This window comes from Cheilinus undulatus, linkage group 7 (assembly GCF_018320785.1).
Source record: "Cheilinus undulatus linkage group 7, ASM1832078v1, whole genome shotgun sequence".
Classification (NCBI taxonomy): Eukaryota; Metazoa; Chordata; class Actinopteri; order Labriformes; family Labridae; genus Cheilinus; species Cheilinus undulatus.
Window position 1 is genome coordinate 35,344,038 of NC_054871.1, and position 23,146 is coordinate 35,367,183.

Consider the following 23,146-nt stretch of genomic DNA (forward strand, 5'->3'; position numbering starts at 1 on the left):
CAATACATCATCACAGCCAATCACAATGCACGTCATCAGCAGGCACAGGTCCTCGGACAGATCTGGCTGCGTGATACCTGCGCCGGAAATTGACCCAACCAGTTGGAAGCAGTCGGTCAGGTCGTGTCCCTCTGTGCACAATGCGCACGACAAACAATGAATGATCAGGCTGTAAGTTGAGGCAACTTCCAAATGAGTCTTGCAAGTCAAATTCATGTCTGAATCTGCTGAAAATCACAGTGTGCACTGGGCTTCAGACACATCATGGTAGTCTAATATGATGTCACTGGATGAAGCAGAAAGTGTGTATTGTGTGTATTTTTGTGCATTTTGTGCATCTACAGGGAGGGTAAACTGTTATTGGGACTGCCGTTAAGCCATTAAAGGAAAAGGACTCAGCCTCTAAGCTTGAACAACATCATAGGAGTGATTAATGGCAGATATTCACATGTCTGCTGTGGGTGTTCTCAAATGCATTTTAAACATTCAGGGTGAAATTAAAAACAGTGGCCTTAAGATGTGTGTTTGTGGAGATGTTATTTTATTCGATCATGCTCTGTAGTGTGTGAACACATCCACGCACACGCCCAAACACAAAGAACATCATAAGAACATCCACTATCTGAATAGGCAATCATAGCTGAGGCAAGTGATTCAAAATTGAATCTTAATCATGTTTCTTTTGTTTGCAGGGCTGATGGGCAAAGCTCTTGAAATGAAAACACTACATGGCTTGACACAAATAATAAAGACAAAGCAATAAGACTTCCAGATGACAAATGAGCTGATGTTTTTAATCTTAAAGCTTGCAGGTGGTTGGACTGCAGGGGACGACCAGGACAAAAAAAGGACAGTTTGGTTTAGTAGCTCACACAGCAGTGTGCCTGAAAAAATATTTATCCAGACTTCTGCCATGTAATTACAGACAGGCAGGTCTGTCTCTGGAAAATGTGGCACTCTTACATGCATCCATTCTGTATACAGGCAAACCTGTCTTTAGTCCCACACTGTGCGCAGCAGATTAACAGATGCAGATAGAGCTTACCCTGCATCTTTTCAGTGTATTAATAATAATATTCCATGGCTTCCTTTAAACATTGAAGTTGATTATCTTCTCCCTCTTATTAGGTGTAACTAATGCAGAGACCGTGGTGAATATGAGGAAAGTGACCCATAAGACCATTAGCGAGGAGCTGTCCAGAACCGTTCTCCTCCCCTGCCTCTTCACCCTCCGCTCCAGTGCCAGTTCATCCCAAGAACCCCCCAGGATCAAGTGGACCAAGGTTTGGGGCCAGAGAGGCTCTGATGGCCTGCAGAAGGAACAGTCAGTCCTGGTGGCTAAAGACAATGTGGTGAAGGTACAAAAATGTCTGTGGAAAACCACAGTGAAATGTTTGGTGTTGGTTTGTTTACATATAAAAATGACTCCTCAGTGTTTTCCTCTTTTTCTTTTACCACTTCCTATGTCTCCTGTAGGTGAAGAAGTCCTTCCAGGGCCGTGTAACTCTGCCTGGTTACAATGAGAACCGTTACAACGCCAGTCTTGCTCTGTCAGGACTTCGCTCCAGCGACTCTGGTCTGTACCGCTGTGAGGTTGTGGTGGGCATCAATGATGAGCAGGACACAGTTCCCCTGGAGGTCACAGGTGAATAAAATATGTCTTTTTCTTATTGAAGCAGCCCTTTTGATTGTGTGATCTTTGAAGATGAACAAACACCGTTAGCTCTAACATGAGCCTTCCCCCTATTATTTTTTGGAAACGTTTTAGTAGGTCTATCAAGATTAATGACATTAATCCAGCTTGATTAACGTGCATAATTGGAGCATTCATTTTCAAAAATCCCAGTTAATCTCATGCTTTATTGTCCCTTTCATCACACTTTGATTGAACCATGTCAGCGTCTCTCTGCAGCCACAGAGATGTAAAATAAGTCCACAGTTTCTAAATGTCATCTGCACCTTGTGATATCAAACAGTCACCTGCAATTATTCATGATTAACTACAGAAATTCTTGTTGACTGATCGATATCTTATTTTTGAACATGCAACAAAAAAACATGAAGGAGCAATTACTCGACTGCTGATTCAGCATTCTCGCTAAATTATCATTGATCTGGATCACTCAGATGCTGCTTATACACTCAAAACCTTAATAGAACCAGTAAGATAGGCATGTTATTGTCTAATTGTGTATCGTCTGGCTCATATTGCAGAGCTAAATGAGGAGACTGTTTACTGTACTCTGACTTTTTGTTCAGAACTATAAATTATCAGATAACCTGGAGGTAACTGGAGAGCATTTGTCAGGTTCTATCAAAGTAATTAAATAATTTCATTAATAAGCTGCCACCAGTGTTGGGCAAGCTCCTTGTAAAATGTAGTTTGTCAAGCTACTAGGTATTTTAAATTAAACTTCACTGCTAAAGGAGAAAAGTGACAATCTAAGCTACACTGCAAAGGTAGCTTGCTACATCTAAGCTATATTAATGACAGCTCTAGTTGGTAGTAGCTGCAGTTTTAAATCTTTTTTTGTGTATTTTGTTTGGACTGCTGTCCTCTACAACGATGGCTAACAGCTACTCTCACAGTCAGAACAGAAGTGGCTTAATTTGCCAGTAAAACATAATCCCAGTTTTAGATTGTTTTGTTTTTTTAATTCAACTTTATACATAAACAAAGTCTGACTAAAGCTAGTGTAGCTATGTAGATAATGTTAGCTGACATCTCTGCTTTGTGAGCTTAGCTCTAGCTACATAGCTGCATTAGCTATGTCATCTACGTAGCTAACGCAGCTAACGAAACTCAAAATAATGCTGCATTAGGTTGTTTTTATGGTGGACGTTCTTTTCTCCTCTCTTTTTCTCCTTTACTCAGCAGCGAGATCCCTCTCAATCAACCCGATGCTGCAGCTATGTTGTGGAGAAAATGCAGGTTGTTTGGAATAGTTAAATTATTAACATTGTTATATGTTGTGCTGTTAGAGCATGGCAGCAGTTATATGATTACCACAGGGAATGGCAAAGTGCATTAGCCTCAGGTTACTCTCCAGCCTTTTAAATCAGTTTATTGTTCTTGACTGTTCTACATTTTGAAGTATTCTCATTTTGGTTATAAGTCTTCATTTTGTTGAATCAGTCTTTGTGGCTGCTTGGGACTTGAGGAATATGAACCTTTTTCATGTTGGGTCCTAGCCACTTGTAGATGCAGCCTTTCACAAGTCCATGGTACCTCTATTCTTTGGCACAATCACAACTATTGCTACCACAACCAGATTTAATATGTGCAAGCATGTATCTGTACATCTGAACAATAAGTTTTTACAAGTTTAGTAAATTTACAAGGATGATAGTTTTTTAAAGCAGAGCTTTTCTTCTGACCCTGTCCCTGCGTCCTCTCTCTCTTGTCTAGATGAATGGATCATGAAACCACTCCTTTAGAGAGAAGAAGCCAGTGAGAAGTATCCATGTCCAGAGTTTAGTTTTAAATGGCAGTCACAATACATGGCAGACCACAGCAATCCTCTCACTAATTGCTTAATCTATTAATTAGCAGGTATTAATACTGATCAGGTATATCAATATTACATGAGTCCTCCTTATCTATGCCTAAGCTGTGATCAGATGCCTTTTGCTTTCTTATCAGTTTTAATTTTTACCCTCCTGGCTTTGTCTTTCTTTGACATTTTTGCATCATGTTTACTGTGTAAAATAACACAAACAATGTTTGTCATACATTATGTCCTAGAACAACCTCTCTTTTGTTCAATAAGTGTCCTGGTAGAAAACAATTCACTTTACACACAGAGCTGCAGTTTCTTCCTGCACTGATGGAACAATTTCAGGGCATGATGGGATGTCTGGAGGGTTTTGTGTATCTGTGATTGTTTACATGCTTTTGATTTAATGGTTCAAGGTTACATTTCATAAATATTTCAGTGACACAGACACTACAGGGGATTAGTTTCCAGTGTGATTCGTTTCTGGACTGTTCTCCCTGCTTGTTATCACATGTTTCATCTCTGTATTCCAGGTGTGGTGTTTCACTACAGAGCCCCTCATGACCGCTACGCCCTGTCCTTCACTGACGCTAAGAGGGTTTGTGTGGAGAACTCAGCAGTCATCGCAACTCCAGGCCAGCTGCAGGCTGCCTTTGCTGATGGATATGACAACTGTGATGCTGGCTGGCTGTCTGACCAGACTGTACGGTGAGGATTTACAGTCTTCATTGTTGGTATCTCTGATCAGGACATTTACTGCTGACCAGCAATCATTGGTTCATTCAAACTACTTAGCCCTTTGATATTACAGATTAAGGCATCTATTTCAAGCCTTATACTTATCAGGCAACTGAATATGTTTTTGTTTATTTGTTTTATTTGTAATTTTTCAGTTAAGTTATATTTAATCTATATAAGGTTTTGTTTGCAGGAACATTTTGCAGTAAGTTACATCCTCTCTGAAAAAAAAAAAAAAAGATGCAATTTAACTGTTGCAGACGAAACTTGGTCAAAGGAAATGCCTCTATCATAGAATTTACAGTGCCTATAAAAAGTAAGCACAGGATGGTCTATCCTTTTATTGATTTTATAAGTCAATCATTGTCAGTTTAATTATTTTTTTTAACAAAAAGCATAGTAAAAAGAAACATTTTAATGTCAAACTGAAAACATATCAACAGAGATCCAGCCAATTGGTGCTAGTAGTCAAACAATCAGTGAAATGGGAATAATCAAGGAGCAGTGAATGTGCCTCAGGTGATTGTAGTATAAAGACACCTGTGTCTGGAAGGTCCAGTCACTGGTTAATCAATATTCCTGGCTACCATTAACCCATGAAGACAAAAGAACACTCTTAGCAACTCAGAGGAAAGGTTATTGAAAAGTATAAGTCAGAAGATGGATACAAAAGCCTTTCCAAGGCCCTGAACATCCCAGAGAGTTCAGTTAAATCCATCATCAAGAAATAGAAGGAGTATGAGTGCTCTATATGTCTAGATCAGGCCATCCTCACAAAGTGAGTGACTGCACAAGAAGAAGACTAGTGACAGACGCCACCAAGGAGTAACAAGCTTCAATAGCTGAGATGGGAGAGACTCTACATACAACAACTGGTTCTTCATCAGTCAGAGCTTTATGGGAGAGTGGAAAAGAGAGAGCCACTGTTGACAGCTCATTAAGGGGCTGTCCTTGTGGAGATGTGTTTAGGAGTATCTGCAGAAGTGTTTTATGGCATAAGTGTTTCAACCATAGGGGAGCAAGAAAACGATACTTTTTGAAACCAGGTCCCAGAGTGAACAAATCTGTATTGACCAACCGTTTCATCTCTGTGTGTACAACTAAGCACATCTCCCCTGAAACAATTACATCATAACAAACTTAAACCCACATGTGCGAGCCCAGCCATCAGCAACAATAATGTCAACAATAATAGCAGATTACTTGATTGTGTTTGTGTCTTCTGCTCCTCTACAGCTAACGTGGGCAACAAATGGTAATAGAGAACAGCGTACTCCACGTATTCTTAGATATATTGCAGAGTGCAACCAGGGCAGGCTGGAGAATCTTCTTCTCTGTTTCTGGCAATTTTTTGTGACAGCACCACTTACAAGCCTGGCCTATAAACCACAGCATTTTCAGTCATTTTGAATAGTTTCATGCTTACTCTGACATTTCTTGAAATTATGCCATGTTCACAAAAAACTTTTTCAAAACAAAACAGAAAAATGCACACGTCTCCATGTGGACAAGGCCTAAATCTCAACTAAAGTTCACCAAAAGACATGTGGAAGATGCCATAGTAAAGTGGAAAACAGTTCTTTGATCTGATGAGTCTGCTTTCTGGCAATCAGACAAGACACTATGATTGGTTGACACCAAACGCTGCACATCACCACACCATCCCCACTGTGAAGCACAGTGGTGGCAGCATCATCCTGTGGGGATGCTTCTCATAAGCCAGCCCCAGAGTGCTTGTACAAGTAGAGGGTAAAATGATTACGGCAAAATAAAGTAAAATCACGGTGGACAATCTCATTTAGTTTTAAAGAGAATTACAGCTCAGGAGAAGATGTTTTTTTTCTAACAAGACAATGACCCGAAGCATACAGCGAAAGTTACACAGAATTGTTTTGAAGACAACAAGGGGAATATTCTGGAGTGGCTGAGTCAAAGTCCAGACCAATCCAATAGAGGAGTTGTGGCTAGACTTGAAAAGGACTGCTCATGCAGGATCCCTGTGAATTCTGACAATGCTTGAGCAAAGAAAAATGGAGTAAAATTACACAGATTATACAGTTGCACAAGCCTGATTGAGACCTATCCACTCAGACTCAGCTGTGATTGCAGCCAAAGGTGCACCTGCTAAATACTGACTTGAAGGGGGTGAATATTTATGCAATCACTTATTTTACAATACATTCATTTAATTTACATTATTATGCAGAAATCACTTTTCACTCTGACATTAGAGAGTTTTTTTTGTAAAAACAAAAAAAAAAAAAAAAAAAGTGGATGAAAGCCAAATATTGACCATGATTGATATATAAAATCAATAGTATGGTTAAAAAAAATCTAAGGGGGTGAATACTTTTAATAGGCACTGCATATACATTAATTTTAAGGAAATTTGAGTATCAGATTTAAAAGCTAAACGTCTGTTATGTGTAAGATATAGTAGCAAATGAAGCACGTGATCAAGCCATATAAATTTCACTGGATAATATTTTATGAAAGCCAGCGTTTATTAAAGCAAATGCATTCTGCTTCTAAAAAAAGTATTAAAACTTGAGAAATTATGTAGAAGTGGGAACATGAAAGCATGAAAATCTGTTTGATCTTTTTGTTTTGACAAAAACAGAGCAGTAAAAAATAATTGGACCTAATTTCTTGTTTGCACACTGGAAAGGAAGTAAACTGCTGCTGCCCTCTGAGCTGTCTGTCAGGCTGCTGCCTGTGTTTCAGCATGGCATCTTCCATAAAGTCTCTTATAACAATATCAGTCAGAGCTTGTCTCTCAGCAGTGATCCTCATCTCTACATTTTAATATTAAATCAGTCTCGCTTCAGTAGCAAAGCAGATTAAATGTTGTCTTCCTGAGAGTTTTTCACAGCCTTCCAGCAGCACGCTTTCTTCTCTTTTTTCCTCTCCTTCATCCTACACTCCTGTTGTTTTCACTCGGGAATCCTCTAATTGGTCCAGATCCAGAGGGTGTGTGTGCACATCAGCCTGGAAGAGAGTGTCCAATTAATAATTTGGAAAAATTGCAGACATTAATCAACGCTTCATCAGCCTGAGGCAAAAGACCTACTGGTTATGCTCTGATGAAAACTTGCAGCTTTTTAAGAAAAACACTGTAGCGGTGCACTGACATTTAGTTTTTTATACATGAAACTTTTTTGAGTATTAATGCCTTTGTATGTTTGTCTCTTACTCTAACTTCCTAAGTGCAAATTTAGCCAGTCAAACTTTTAATCAGTCTCTTTCCCAGACCCTGCGGCTCTGAGAGTCAGTGTTTTGAGTAATACTCAGTTGTTTCCTCATCCTCACTAGGGCATCATAAAAAATCCTGCTGCTTTTAACCTCTAACGGACTGCTTGCTTCCATGATGACTATGATTGTGTATCTCACCTTGATGTATCTCTTAGTTGAAGGTTGGTTACTTGTTTAGTTCTATTTCCTCATTCATTTGGTTACATATTTGGCTCATCACAGTGGCACTTGGAGAGCCAAAGTTGTCTGTTGCTCCTTTTAATATTCAAACTATTTTAATCTTTTTTCTCCATACTTGTTCCTGTCTCTGTATATTCTCACAACAGATATCCCATCCAGGCACCTCGACCTGGCTGCTATGGGGACAGAGAGGACTTACCTGGAGTCCGTAACTATGGCCTTAGGTCTACAGACGAGCTGTTTGATGTCTACTGTTTTGCTAAGGAGCTTCAAGGTAGGAGTCAGAAGCTTCAACCATAAATTTGGGTTCAGTCAGGTAGGAGTCCACTCATCTGAGGATGTACAGCAGTGTAACACTGTGACAGGAATTGAACTTCTGTTAGCACAAAAGAGGGCAGGGGAGGAAGAAGATAAAGCTTGAAGCACTGAGAGAGGTAGCGAGTCCAGCTGTAAGGTCAAACCTACTGTGGACATGAGCCAAGAGAGATTTTTACAAATTCCAAGCAGGATTTCCTGCGTTTTGCATGGAGGAGAGGCGTCAGTCTAGCCACTCTGACATAAGTCCAGATCAGCGGAGGGCTGAAGTGATGTTTGTCCTGCTGGAACTTTGTCCCATCTCCACACAGGATGTCTGGAGCTTAGTCAGAGTGGCCATGATGTTCTTGGTCACCTTTCTTACTAAGGCCCTTCTCCCCTGATTTCTTTCTCTGCAGGCAGTCCCTTTCACCTCGTGGCTGTTTTTTTTTTTGCTCTGAAATGCATTGTCAGTTGTGAGACTTTCTAAAGAGAGGTGTGTGCCTTTCAAAATCATGTCGAATCAGTTTGATTCACCACAGGTCGACTCCTGTCAAGGTGTAGAAACATCTGAGCAAAGACCCGAAAAATAGGAAGCATATTAGCGTATGCTTCTGGACATTTATTTTCTTTCTTTTCTTTTTTTTTTTTTCATAATTAAAAAAAAAAATCTAAAATGCCATTCTCGCTTTGTCAGGATTGGGTGCTGAGTGTAGATTTAAGAGAATTTATTTATTTATGTTTTTTTTATTTTATTTTATTATTATTATTTTTTTATTGTAGCCTTAGGCTGCGACATAAAAAAAACTGAAAAAAAAAAAGATAGAATGGGGGTCTGAATACTTTCTGAATTCAATTTACATAAAAGAATACTGTGTTTGTTATTGAGATGATAAAAGGAGAAAAATAAATGGCTTCCATTAGAGTTTGGATTCAGCAGTTTCCATTATTATTCAAATCAATTAACAACCCGAGCGAAATAATAACAAGTTTACAATGTTCATTGCAAAAAAATAATACAAGCCGTGCCGTTTCAGTGTTTCTCCTATTTAATGAAATCTCTGTAGTTTCATTAACAATCATATCCTGTAACAACCCAGGAATATTTTCCAAATTTTTCTTTGCTTTAAAGAAAAAGAAAAATCTGATGGAACTGAAATACAAATTGAAACACAAATGAATGGATTCTGAAGTGTCCCTCTATTTACTGTTCAACAAACCTCAAAATGTTGCTCTCTCAATCAGCTAACTGAACAGAAACGATCTACGACTGAAGGGTATGAGTCTTTCGTGATCTTCATCATGCCAACTAATGCACTCCTCTTCTATTTCCTGTCCTCCTTCCAGGTGACGTCTTCCACTCTGCAGTTCAGGAGAAGTTGATTCTGGCCACAGCCTCCATCCACTGCCATTCCCTGGGGGCCCAGCTGGCCACTGTGGGGCAGCTCTACCTGGCCTGGCAGGCCGGCCTGGACCAGTGCGATCCCGGCTGGCTAGCTGACGGCAGTGTCCGTTACCCAATCAACGTCCCACGGAAGAACTGTGGTGGAGATGAGCCTGGGGTGAGGACTGTCTACAACAACCCCAACCGTACTGGCTTCCCCGACACCACAGCTCTGTTTGATGCCTACTGCTACACAGGTACGGATCAACTACATCCACTAACATAATGCTGATTACCATGGCAACAGTGGGTTCTGTTGACTTCCTTTCTACTTTGAGTATTGATTAGTAATTAACAAGACATGTTTGTTTCACACTCGATGGGTTAATATATTTCAAAAGTTAACAAGCTTAACAAGCTTATTTTTTTCCAGTGAAATCTTCTCAGCTTTTATCAGACAACCCTCTGATATTTTGCAGTAACATTCTGAAATTAAAAAAAAAGTTCTTAATGTCTGCTTATGAAATTTTCCTTGATTAATTTAATCATTTCATCATGAGAACACAGCTACAGCACATGTATGAAATAAACTACTGATATGAAGTGCTGTGAAAAAGTGTTTTCTCACTTCCTGATTACTTTTTTCCCCTGTATTTATCACACTTAAAGATTATTGAACAGATTTTTATTTTTGAAAAAAATAATCTGAGTTAATACAAAATGCAGTTTTTTTAATGATGATTTCAGTCATTTAGGGAAAAAGACACCCAAACCTACCTAGCCTGAAGTGTAAAAGAAATTGGCACCATATGTTAAATCATGAGCTGTGAGTGACTGCATTTTGTGGAAAGCTGAGTTTAATTTCACTACAAACCAAGACCTGTTTACTACCAGACCTGTTGAATCAAGAAACCTCCGTAATGAAACCTGTCTGACGAAGTGAAGTAGACTTAAAGATCCCAAAAAGCATCACATCATGCTGCTATATTAAGACATTCAAGATGAGAAACAAAGTCATTGACATCTATCAGTCTGGAAAGGGTTACAAAGCCATTTCTAAGGCTTTGTAGCTCCAGCGAACCTCAATGAGAGACATTATCCACAAATGGAGAAAACTTGGAGCATTGCAGAACCTTCCTAGGAGAAATCAGCCAACCAAAATGACTTCAAGAGTGCACTGTAAACTCATTCAGGAACAGTAAAGGACCCAGAACAACCTTCCAGTCTCACTTGATTCAGTTAAGATCAGTGTTCATGATTCAACAATAAGAAAGAGACTGGGCAAAAACTGCATCCATGAGAGAGTTCCAAAGCCAAAACAACTGCTGACCAAAGAAAGGCTCATCTCACAGGTGTCAGAAATCATCCCAGAGACTTTTAGAACATTTTCTGTGAACTGAAGAGAACAAAGTTGAACTATTTGGAAGGTGGATGTCACGTTACATCTGGCATAAAAATAACACAGCTTTTGATTAAAAAAAAACATCTCACCAACAGTCAAACATGGTAGTGATAGTGTGTTGGTCTGGGGCTGCTTTGCTGCTTCAGGACCTGGACGACTTGCTGTAGTTGATTTAAACATGAATTCCTCTCTCTACTAAAAAATCCTGAAGGACAATTTCCAGTCTTCAGCTCAAGCTCACTTTGATTACACAGCAGAACAATGATCCAGAACACACCAGAAAATCCACCTCCGAATGTCTTAAAAAAGCAAAATGAAGGCTTTGAATTGGCCTGGTCAAAGTCTGGACTTATATCTGATTGAGATGCTGTGGCATGACCTTAACCAGGTCTTCATGTTTGAAAATCTTTCCGAGTGGCTTCATTAAAAAAATACTGCAAAGAAGAGTGAGCCAAAATTCCTTCACAGCTACGTAAAAGACTCATTGTCAGTTAGCACAAATGCTTGCTTGCAGTTGTTCTTATGGAATTCAGGGGGAATATAAAACAACAAAAAAAAGAAACCAGGAAGGGGGCAAATACATTTTCACAACACTGCATGAACCTTTCCATTGTATCAAATAAACATTTATGCTTATAATAACCAACATCAAATATCTTAACTAAATACAACTGGATTATGTTTTGTTTTATAATTAGATTACATAATACTATCCATACAATTCCATGAACATGATATTACTAGCGTGCACATCTGTAAAGGAAATCATGATTAGATTTTGTAGGAAAAAAATCAGAACCACATATTACTAATCTTCTACAATCCCACACAATGCATCAAGCTCTGAATTCTATCCTGTTTGAGCAGCTACAGCATTTGCAGTTCAGCTCTGAAAAAGGAGGTAAACTGAGGTTCAGCACTGTGTCTCACAGCGGAGGATGATTCAGGTCAAGTGAAAAACATTACTGCTCCCTTTGGTGAATTATGCCTGTTTTTTGTTTCAGCCCACCAGCCTGCAGGGGTCCAGGCTGCAGAATCACAGACATTCTACCAGAGCACCAACTCAGCAGCAGAGGACACCTCCTTAGTCACTCAAGCCCAGAACAGAGCCCCTTTCTCCAAGATATCCCCCTGGACTGATGAGGGTGTTTTGGACAAAGCAGGAGCCAACTCCATCACTGAAATCAACAATTCCTCTGAAATCTCTGAAGAGCATGTAGTTGTCCACCTTAATCCAGCAGAGAGCTGGAAGGAGGAACAAGACGAATCCAGAAACAGCCTGGAGGAATCTAATAGCACTATAATGAACAACTCCTCAGGAGAGTCTGATTTGGAGACCCATGGAGGATCTGCCCATGAACAAGAAGATGGAGGCCATTTTGGATCATCTGACAGCGCTACATTATCCTCTGTAGTTTCTTCCACTCCTCATTCTCAGACTAGTAACAGCGTCTTGGCTGAGTTCGTTAACACTCTAATGAAGCCCTTTAGATACTGGAGTAAAGGTGAAGGGTTGGAGGAGACTGATGAAGGGCATGTGGTGTCTGAGGAACAAACAAGAGAGAACCAGACACAGGGAGAAGCATCCAGCAGAAACCAGAGTGAACCAAAACTCAATGCAAACAAAGGCAGCATGGAGAATGCCATCATGGAGCACAGGAGTGGTAGTTTTTCTTTCAGGGCTCCTACCAGTGGACCACAGAGTCCAGAGGAAGGTCTGTCCGAGCAAGAGAAAGAGGTGATGCCACTGGTTCGATTGGTGCCTGCAGTCCAGATCACAGGGCAAAGAGACACCAGCACTCAGCCAGGAGAACGAGCCTCCATCCCCTCTGCTGACAACAATACACCTGCTGTTCACGGTATGAGCTCTACACTGACTGTGTCAAGCTTTTGTCGTTTTTCCACTTTATGTCTTTTCTCTTAAAAGCAGAGCAGACATATTCCTCTATGGAGCAATTAGAATTATTGCTGTACATTTAATTAAATAGTGATTACAAACAAACACAACGCAAAAAACAAAAATGATAATGCTTAAAGGTAGCATGGAGATTGTTCTGCCTTTGTCCCTTGTTTACTGAAAATACTGTGTTTGCAGCAGAGATTGTCAGAGAGGAGCTGAGATTGAATTTTAATTAACTTTGATGTCACTTGTATCATTTGTTCAAACAAAGCAGACTTTCGTAACAAGTTTAGGCTTATTTTTCAGGAGTCAAACAGATATAATTTTTTATTTATTCAATTATTTATTTATTTTAAAATAAACTGACTGGATAATAAAACAAAGCAACTTCACCACAATTTTATCTTCAGACATCAGGAGGCAGACACATGTAGTTGTCTGTTGTTTGTGCTTGCATGTGCATGTGTGATGAAGAACTGGGGGCCCATTTCCCCATCACCTAAGAATGAGGGATGAGTCAAGGCTTTTTCATAAGGAGAGGAAATTTAAGCTCTAAATCAGTTGCATATTCTCTTTGTCTCCTCTCTCTCACCGAAAGGAAACATGATTTCATCCCCGCATTCTTTCGTGCATTTGTTCTGTTTGTATGAGGCGTGTTTAGCCCTGTTTGCTCTAGATTAGTATTACCTAGGGACCTCTGGTAATTTCTTATAATCACGCAGGATGTCCGTGTTTTTAATCCTGTGCGAATCCACCATGTCTGTTAATTGCGGAGTAAAAATTCAAGGGCAAATCACCTTCCATGTTTCAGTGCACACAGAGCTCTACAGGTATTACCAATCCCAGGTAAATTGGCATCTCTGTAATCTAGGGTGGTAATTATGGTTTCTTTTACAGTCCGTACAAATTTTCTGCTCCTTTTCTGATCGGAAAATAATAGAAGTGGCTGTGTAGGATACTGTTAACAAAGTTCTGACACATAAAGGTTATAAATAGTGCTTTGTTAAAAATGACTTTACTTAATTTATGTGATAAAACTCCACTGTCCAAATGTATGTGCCTGTGCCCCTACTCTCTTCATACGCACTGTCCTTCTGCTCTTCCTCCTACAGCTTCTCTTTACAACTGCCTGATCTTATATCAGTATTATTTAGCTGTGCATTTCATCCATAACACAATTTAGGATTTGAAATCTGTCGCTCAACCTTTAGTGATTAGACTACAACAGCTGATCTGTGCAAAGAGGGTTGTTGTGCATATTTTTTGATCCCAAATTGATAGAGGGCAGAATAATATCCACGGCATCACCTGCATGAAAACTGTTGAAAATGACAAGAGAGGTTCATTTTAGCATGAGACATCTTGCTCTCTTAAATGTTAACAAGAGGAATGCTTAAAATTATGTCCAGTCAGCTACAGATACGCACAGGTGACGTGATCTCGTGAAATGGAAAAGCCAGTAGAGATTGTTAGACTCGCTTGGATTAGCTGACTTAAAAAGGGAGTAAGTGTCGAGATGTGCAAGCTTGATTGAGGCCTATCAACACAGACTCAGTGCCATGATTGCAGACAGAGCTGCATTTACTAAACCATTTGCTCCCACCCTAAGGTTAAGGACCCCTTAAGGGAGCAAGGCAGTGTTAATTTTGTTGACTAAAACTATGACTAAAAATGTTCATCGACAGCTTTTTTTCCATGACAAAAACTAGACTAAGACTAACAAAAAAATAGAACTGTGATGACTAAAAGTGACTAAAAGTCAGTTTAGTTTTCATCCAGATGACTAAAACTAGACTAAAATGTAATGTAGCTTTTCGCTGGCCATTCAAAATCCATGATATTTCTCCACTGTGGGTAAATCTATCAAAATAGAGTGCATCTGCACTATTCTGCCACTCAGCTGAAGAAAGCAGGGACCCCTGGACTGGCAGGGTGCATAGATCGCACTACCAGATTTAGGCAAAAAAAATAAATGCTTTGGCTAAAAGTAAAGGCTAAAATATGAAGACTTTTTATGGACTAAAACTAGACTAAAATGTTTTTGAATTTTCGTTGACTAAAACTAGACTTAAACTAAAAACGGTAGAAATTACTAAAATGTGACTTAAACTAAAAGGTATTTCATTTAAGGACTTAAATTAAAAATAACTGCCAAAATTAACACTGGGGTGAGGCTTTGTCTGCTCTAAGGTTTCATGATGAGATTGGCATATATTAACTAAGATCATGGCAAAACTTTACTTAAATAGTTAATACACATTTCTTGATATAGTAAACACATAAACCTATTTTCTTTGAATTTTGTGCATGAAACAATGAAAACTGATGTTGACCTTTGACAGTAAATGATTGCTTTAATTTGTGTGGGTCTTGTGGGGGCTCAGGTTTTCTTAGATATAAGTGAGGGGGCTCCAAGAAGAAAGATCGGTAAACACTGTATTAAGCACTGTTTTGAAGGGGGTGAATATTTATGCAACCATTTCTTTTACATTAAATATTTTCTATTTAATTGGCATGTTTTTGTAGAAATCTGTTTTTTATTTTTACATCAAAGAGAGTGTTTTTGTGTTTTTTTTTTTTTTTTTGGTCAAAAAGCCAAATTATATTGACTATGATTGATTTTTAAAATCAGTTAAAGGGTAGAACATCCAAGAGGTTAAATAATTTTTAAAGGCTATGCCCACAGCAGAGTGAATTACCCTCAGGAATGCTGCAGTACTGTACAACAGGCCACAGGCTAGATAAGGTCAGCATTCAGCCTTTTCAGATCACACTGATACAAAACTCAGAATCACTCTCTTTAGCGTGCAAGGAGAAGGTGAACTGAAGATGTTTCGGACAAATAACTACAAGAGCAATGCACAGAATGTAAAAGAAAATAAAGCTTTGAGAAAGGGAGAGTATTTCTTGATAAAAGCCAAGCAGCTCTGGGTGAAAATAGCAACTCCTCTTTAATGACATCACCAGTACTTGGCTTTAGCTCTTGGAGAAGGAAACAAAGAAAGACTAGAGCCCCTCCCACAGACAGCCAGAGGAATAATTCAATGAAGTTGAGGGACATTTCTCACTGCCAAATTTATTAATACAAACTCTCACTGCTGTGCTACCTGAAAGCTGATGCCAAACCACAGTTAATGAAAACCTGAGCTTCAGTTGGCATTTATTATCACAGTCATATCCAATTAGCATGGAAGTTGGTCGCACAGCATTTCGCTTTCACCTCCATCTACATCTCTGCCAATTAAATGCTGGCTCTCTGAAGGTAGGCGGCAATGATCACAACAGCAACAACACATCGCAAGAGGGGGAGGAGAGGGGGAGGAGAAGGAGGGAAGATAGAATAAGAGAGGTGAGGATTATTTTGTAAGTTTAATAAATGTTATGATTGAAAGCTGACAGCCGATGTCTCTTCATCAGCGAACTGAATCATCTCTTTTGCTGCATACCTCAGGCTATGTGGTGGTGCTGTTTGCTCTTTAAAAGGAATACAAAGCCTTGAACTGCAGACAGAATATTAAATAAAGATCATAATTTTAAGCATTTTATGAAATAATCATGAAAATGTGAAAAATATCTCTGACTCATTGACCCTGAGCAATTATTTCTAAACTTCAAATAAAAATATTTCAACATTTTATTACATTTGGACTTATTTGTTGGGTTCCTAGTGGATGGATCTGCCCATAAAACCACACTGAATTGAATGAATGACTAGAAAAGCATGTCTGCTTCACTCACATCTCATCAAACCCTCAGACAGAATTAGCATGGGTGTATGCACCAACTCATAATGTAGATCCTGACATGGGCTGAATCCCACAAAATAACTTTCCCGCCTCTTTGGTTGATTTTTACATTTAATTGTTTATGGACATGCATATTTATGTTCTTCCTGTGTGGCGTATGCAGCTGTAATGCTGTACATGCCAGACATGCTAACTGAACTGAGGTCAGTCAAACTGAGCTTAAGTGATGATGGGAGCAACACTAGCAGGGCCTCACAGTAACACTACTGCACCGCTGCTATTAGAAACACCCACAGCAGCTGTGAGTCACACATGCAGCCAGAATGAATGATTGATGCTGCAGACAGTGTTTGGTTTAAAGCTGTAAGCTGATAAGGCGGTGGACCACTTCATCTAAATAAACAGGTCTGAGATGGGAGCTTGTTGTGAGCAATTAATTTGCTTATCTATCACAAGTGCTCCCGTGTTTTCTGCATTTTTCTCTCGCCACAGGAGAGCGTGTTCCTGAAAGAGGCTGTTCAGGCTTAAAGAACCAGAGGGAATAAGAAAACAGGAACAGAGAAGAGAAGTGTGAAATTACTTTGGAAAGATCCCTCCATCCTTTTAGTGTGTGTTTGTGTCTTTGTGTGTATTCACATGTTTGTTTATGGTCTTCCTCATGGGATGTGTGGCTACTTTGTCCAGAAACTTCAGCATCTTTTGTAGCATTTATGATCGGCTCCACTGAGGAGGAGAGAAGCAAAAACATCCAACTCACAGTCAATTAAGGTTAACTGCTACTTTCAGTGAGCAAGAAGTTTAGTTTTCCAGTATTTTTTGAGACTTGCTTCGAACTTTGCACAAATATCTACTCTGAAATAAACTTACGATTTCAGTTGAAGGTCTGTGTTGATATGTGGTCTGATCTTGTGAGCACAATATTCCTAGAATATTTTTTGTCAAGTTTGGTGCAAACCTACACTTGGGCTTGAGGGTGAATGATTTAGATTTTGAAGGTCAAAGGTCATTGGGGTGTCTGGGTGCTGGTTTAGCTCAGTGGGTAGATCGGGTGCCATGTGTAGAGGTTACAGTCCTCATTTTACTGGTTGCAGGAACAATTCCTGGTCTTGGCACAGTTTGGTGCATTTCTTCCCACACTATCTCTCCCTATATTTTCTCTCTCTTTTCAGCTATCATATCCATATAAAGGAAAATAAAAAGCAAAGATAATCTTTACAAAAAAAGTCACTGGAATCTTACATATTGTGTAGATTTGTATCATATTGTAGCTTCTAAGGGTTCTACCAACTATACTGCCCCCCAGTAAACTTTAGCACTTCTTCTTGTGCCACCAGCCACGCACATGCCAGGCACTTGTTCCAACTTCACACCAGAGTTTCAGCCCAATTTTTTGTCTCAGGCCAAAATGGCCACCAGTCCTCAGGAATTTCAGCCATTCAGAAAAACTATTGCACATTTGCTTTAGATAGTAATATATGGCCATAAAGCTACATTTAACAGCAATAAAACATATAAAAACAGAAACACTGTGAAAAGATTTTTATTTTATAACACAACCCAAGACCAAGACAGTAGAAACCATTCCTGATAGTAAACCAGAGCAAGTGTTGTACTGTTATGGCAGCCTACTTGTTCACACATATTACACCTGACCAGACCCTGGAAATGACTGAGGAAAGACATTCTTTTATTTGTCTTTGTGTAAGTTGTCTAAACAAACATAAAGATATATGCCTATGTTTAACACATAAACAACACTTTAACATCACATTAGAACCATTAGCTCTAAGTTAGCTTGTCAGCACATTAGCTGCTATCAAAAGTTGGCAGCTCCTGTTGACCAGACACCACCTTAAAACGCTGCGTTACAACTGAAAAAATGAGTTATACTGTCATTTGTCCCATATTAGTCCTCATATACTGATGATCTCAACTGTAACCTCTGCTAAAACAGTAAAATCCAACCATCATGGTTTCTTTAGGATAGTCCTTAAGAAAGACAAAGCATCCACTGAGGGTAGTTCAGTAAAGCCCTCTTCTCATCAATACCTCCTCCCACACTGATGCTGATGATTAGCCAGGATGCCCTGAACAGGAACACCCATACAGCGAAGTGAGATGGTGCTCTCGCTGTCTTCCCTTACGATCCATGCTTTTCTGCACGACATGATTCTGGGTTGAATACAGTACCACTTCGTCAGTGAATTGTTTATAGGTAGATCTACCCACCCATTAACATCCACTGCAACTCTCTGCTTAGCCCAGGCCTGTCCTTGTCCTTGCCACTGACCTGCCAGACTCATGTTTGCATAATCCATTTGAAAAATGTTTTCCTTGATAGACTTGTATTTGGCTCATGTAAGCCAGGCTTCACTCATTTCACATCCATGAAATGAAATCCTCCCCCACATCCTCATCTCCATTGTGAAACACGATGAATTAATCTATTCTCTGTCTCTCTGTCCCCTTTAGGCTTCACTGCATCAGGTCCTAATGAGAGATCAACCCCCAGTGAGCATGTCAACATATCCAGACCTCAGGGTCCCATAGGAAACTCAACCAATGACCCTGCCCCCAGCAGCCACTTTCATTGGACCATAAAGTCAATTCTCGGCTCTAAACTAGGACCCCCAGGGAATGTGGCCTATGTGGGCAAACGTCCCACCTGGGAGCCTATGGAGGCCAAAGCTGGACCTCTCGAGGTGATGACCCTGCCAAGCTCCCTTAGACAGGACAATTTGGAAAACTTTTCAGGCCAGGGGAGGGACCAGGATGGAGATGATGCAAACACTCCAGCAGCTTCCAGAACTGCATCGGGGGAGGAGAGGGAAGTGGAGGGGAGTGGAGAAGGAAGCAACTTCCCTGCGGGGTTTGGACTGAAAGCCAACAATATGGGCATCAGTGGTGTCAAACTGAGTCCTGGAACAGAGACTTCACACGGCCAAACCCAAACTGAGCTTCTGACAATGGCAGAGCACACAACTCTGTCCAACTGGCAGCTATACCAACAACCCACCACACCACCTCAGGGTTCCCAGGAGCCAGATACAGCAGAGGAGGCCAAAGGAGAGATCCTCTATGTCTACAGGCCCACAGAGAACCTCCTCTCTGCTTCTTCAGGAAGAGGAAAGGGTAGTTTAAGTTTTACTTCTGTTTTTAGGAGGAACAAAACAAGCATGGATAGAGAGGGGGAGGTGTCTTCTACTCCTGAAGCTTTAATGGAGGAGATGACGACCACAGAGGTGACTTCAGGGCTTCTTCTGACAACCACAGACACTCAGAGGACAGATCCTACCACCACAGCAACTTCAGAAAATCCTTCAGACAAAGCCACCACTGGGAAGATATCTATTTTGAATTCATGGACTCAGGAAGAAAATGAGAAAACAAGCACACCCAACTTAAAGGGCCACCCCTCAGCTACTGTTGCACCCAGTGAGGAATCTCAAACATCCACAGGCGTCATTCTTTTAACTACCTTTGCCTCAGACTCGTATGTTGGTGCAACAGAAATGGAGTCCAGGTCTGCAGTGACTGAGTCTTTTATTGTTGGACGTCAGAGGACTCCTATTAAGGGTGTGAGCACAAAATTAGAGGAAAATAAATCAGCCGAGACGCCAGACAAAAAAGACACCAAAGTGTCAAACAACCCCTTTGGATTCCTTCTACCTGAATGGGCTTTTGGACTCATCCCTTCAGGTACGTAAGCTTTATCTGTGTACACATTGAATGAACATTTATTTGAAGTATTTATTTTATTTGATTTACTAATTTTTATGCATAAGCATTTTTCTCTACAAATTAATTCACATAGATGCATCTTTGAGTCTTTTTTACCTCTTGTTTGATTCCACATCCCTCCTCTCTCCCACTCTGTCATTCATTATGCATTCTTAATCCTGTCTTGCTCTCTTTTTGCCTTCACATCCTCATCATCCTCTCTCTCTTCCACCCATGTTGTTTCAGAGAAAGCAGAGCAGTGCAGTGCATTGAGGTGAAACCTCAGTGAAGTCATTAGCAGGTCAGAGTGGATGTAATTAGGTGAGCTGGGGGGAGGCAGAGATCCTGCACTCAACAATTAATGTAGACACAAACTAACAGATTAGACACATAATATACTGGGCTTGCCGTCTCACTTCTGATTCATCTGTCTCTGTTCTCATTTCTCAGTCCTGAGCCTGTTTGGGACATTTGCAGTATCTGTGATGTTGGTTCCAGCATGCTGGCATCATTTTTTTTGTAATGGGAATGAACGATCTGCCTTTGCAGAAAACCAGAGTGAATGCGTTACAAACTTCAAGACCAATTTGTGGCATAACAACCATGTTATATTTTCTTATTGTTCTGTATAGATTGTTGAATCAAAGCACTGTCTGTGGAGTGTTGCTATGAAACTCTTACCACTTGTTTATGTGTTTATTGAACAAGCTGTAACTGGCATTTTTTATGTTTTATTTTGAAATCATCATCACACACTAAGAAAAGAGCCCAAGGGATTCAGTAGCAGCTTTTCTACCTTTCTGTCTTGCATCAAAGATTTTCTCCTACAATGACGAAACACTTTCTGGGGTTGGGTGGTTCCCAACATTTTTCCTTGAAGCCCCCAACATCTATCTTGTAAATGTTGACCCCCCGTGACCCACACAAAAGAAAAATTGATACCATGCTGTCAGAAATCAAGATAAATTTTAACCGTCTCATTAACAATACCCCAAGGGAATAAGTCTTTTCGTATTATTCTTACTTCCTGGTTTGAATCCTGATAGGACAGGGTCTTTCTGTGGTTCTGTGTTGTCAAGATGATTTGATCTTGATTCCAACATGCTATATTTAAGCATTAAAAATATCATTTGGGTTAAAGAGCTTCTCCATATTGGTGTATTAACCATTGCAGAAACATAAAAAATGATTTTGGTAGTTACCAATGCTGTTAATTTAGGGCAGCTGTGGCATAAACCTTACTTTGGTTAGGGTTAGGGTTGTCTAATTAATTTGTTAAGCACTGTATATGACAGGATATTTTCTTACACAAAAATTTGTTCCTCTGTAGCTAGGAACAGCTTGTTGTGAGCAGGGCTGAAACATGGGTATTTTTAGTCATGCAAAAATCCAATACTGGAGTGTTTTTTTCAGCAACAAACTTCACAGGTATGTTTTGGGGGCCTCTGAGCCCAACATAAACTTGTCTTAAAGGGGTAAAATATGTCCCCTTTAAGTCCACATGATATGATATTTGAGAGGGGAGAACTGTAAGGGGTTTCAGCGATGATCAGTGCAACACAGGCTCTAAATTGATCGTAGGCGTGAGTGTGAGCGTACAAGGTTGTTTTTCTCAATATGTTGGGTGAACCACACCTTTTAATGAATGGGTAGCTGGGATAGGATGGTAGCTGGGATAGGCGCCTTCATCCAATGACCCTGAACGGCACAAGTGGTGTAGATAAACCAAGGTTTCAGTAAAGTGCTAACAGAGACCACACAAGTTTGCCTTATGTCTATGACTGTTATTATTTACTTTAATTAAGGTAACATAATTTAGATTCCGTTTTTATTTTACTGAAGTTCAAGGTCTTTGCTTTTCAAAAAACTGAATGGTAGATTTTATAGACTTGTGTTTTTGTTCATCTGTTAATGTTTCTGATTTGGTGGCTTTTGAATGAATTGATCACCCCTGTTCTTGTCCAGTGATTAGCAAAATGGGCTCCTCCCTCTGTGACCTTTCATAGTCATCAGTTATAGTTCAGAGAAAATTAAAGCAAAGGCTGTCTGCCCATTAGAGAGACAGAGACAGAGAGGAGAAAAAGGGCAGGAGGAGGGACAGATCTCAAATTTCTGGGTAGAGGGGCAGGGGGATGCTGTAAGTACATGAAGCTCTTCAATCAATGATCAGTGTCTACTGTAACATAGTTGTTCCACCTCCAGAGAGCATATTATTCCTCATCTCTTTTTTCCTTCTGCTCTCCATCCTCCCCTCCTCCTCCATTCCTCCTTCCAGTTTTAATTCATTGTTATCAGAGCAGCCTCAGCCCTGTGTCACATTTGACCATACATCATACTGATAAGACGCTGCTGTATAATGCCACATCCGGCCTTCTATTCCCCATCGCTCTGGCCTCCAGCTAAACCCACACAGACTTAAACAAAAACAGAATGTATGTGAAGAAACAGCAGCTTGCCAGAATTACTCAGGAGTAATCCATCCCACATGTCGCACAATTACATAGAAACACATACAAACAGGATATGTTTTAATCCTTCACTGTGAGAGAGCGGAAACATTTCTTTCAACTCTTTTTTAATTACTCGTATCTTCATTTCCATATTGTAAAATCCTAAAGCCGGATTTTCAAAACTTTGTATCACATACAGAAAAAAGATTTTCTAGTCCAGGGAATCTAAACAAGCATGGAAGTGTACTGAATTATTCAGATTGCCAGCATCCTGTCATTTCAGGGATATTGAGCATGGTTGGTCATATGTATGTGTTTTAGGGTTGGGTTGAGAAGATCATTGTTGACAGGGATGGGTCAGATGGCTCTGTGGATTGATGCTCAGTTTGTCAGCTGGCTGTTGAAGCCCTTGGATCAGCTGTCTGGAGCGGTGAGAGGTCTCAGTGCTGCTTATAGAGCTTTATTGATTCTTCTTCCACTCCTTTCATACTCTCTCTCTCACTTTTACTGTCTTTCCTAACTTTTTCCCCTAATTTTCCCTGTCTCTATGTCTCACTGGCTTTATGTCTTTTACCATCTGGTC

General features: G+C 40.0%; 1 protein-coding gene across 1 annotated transcript in view; it reads left to right on the forward strand.

The window, feature by feature from the left end:
• The window catches only part of LOC121512822 (neurocan core protein-like), a 121,584-nt gene that overhangs the window by 43,252 nt on the left and 55,186 nt on the right, over positions 1–23,146 (forward strand). The window contains exons 3-9 of the mRNA XM_041792302.1: positions 1,129–1,358; positions 1,477–1,645; positions 4,031–4,205; positions 7,814–7,941; positions 9,309–9,602; positions 11,752–12,606; positions 18,866–20,092. Of these exons, the coding sequence (XP_041648236.1) occupies positions 1,129–1,358; positions 1,477–1,645; positions 4,031–4,205; positions 7,814–7,941; positions 9,309–9,602; positions 11,752–12,606; positions 18,866–20,092 (3,078 nt within the window). The remainder of the gene's footprint in view (positions 1–1,128; positions 1,359–1,476; positions 1,646–4,030; positions 4,206–7,813; positions 7,942–9,308; positions 9,603–11,751; positions 12,607–18,865; positions 20,093–23,146) is intronic.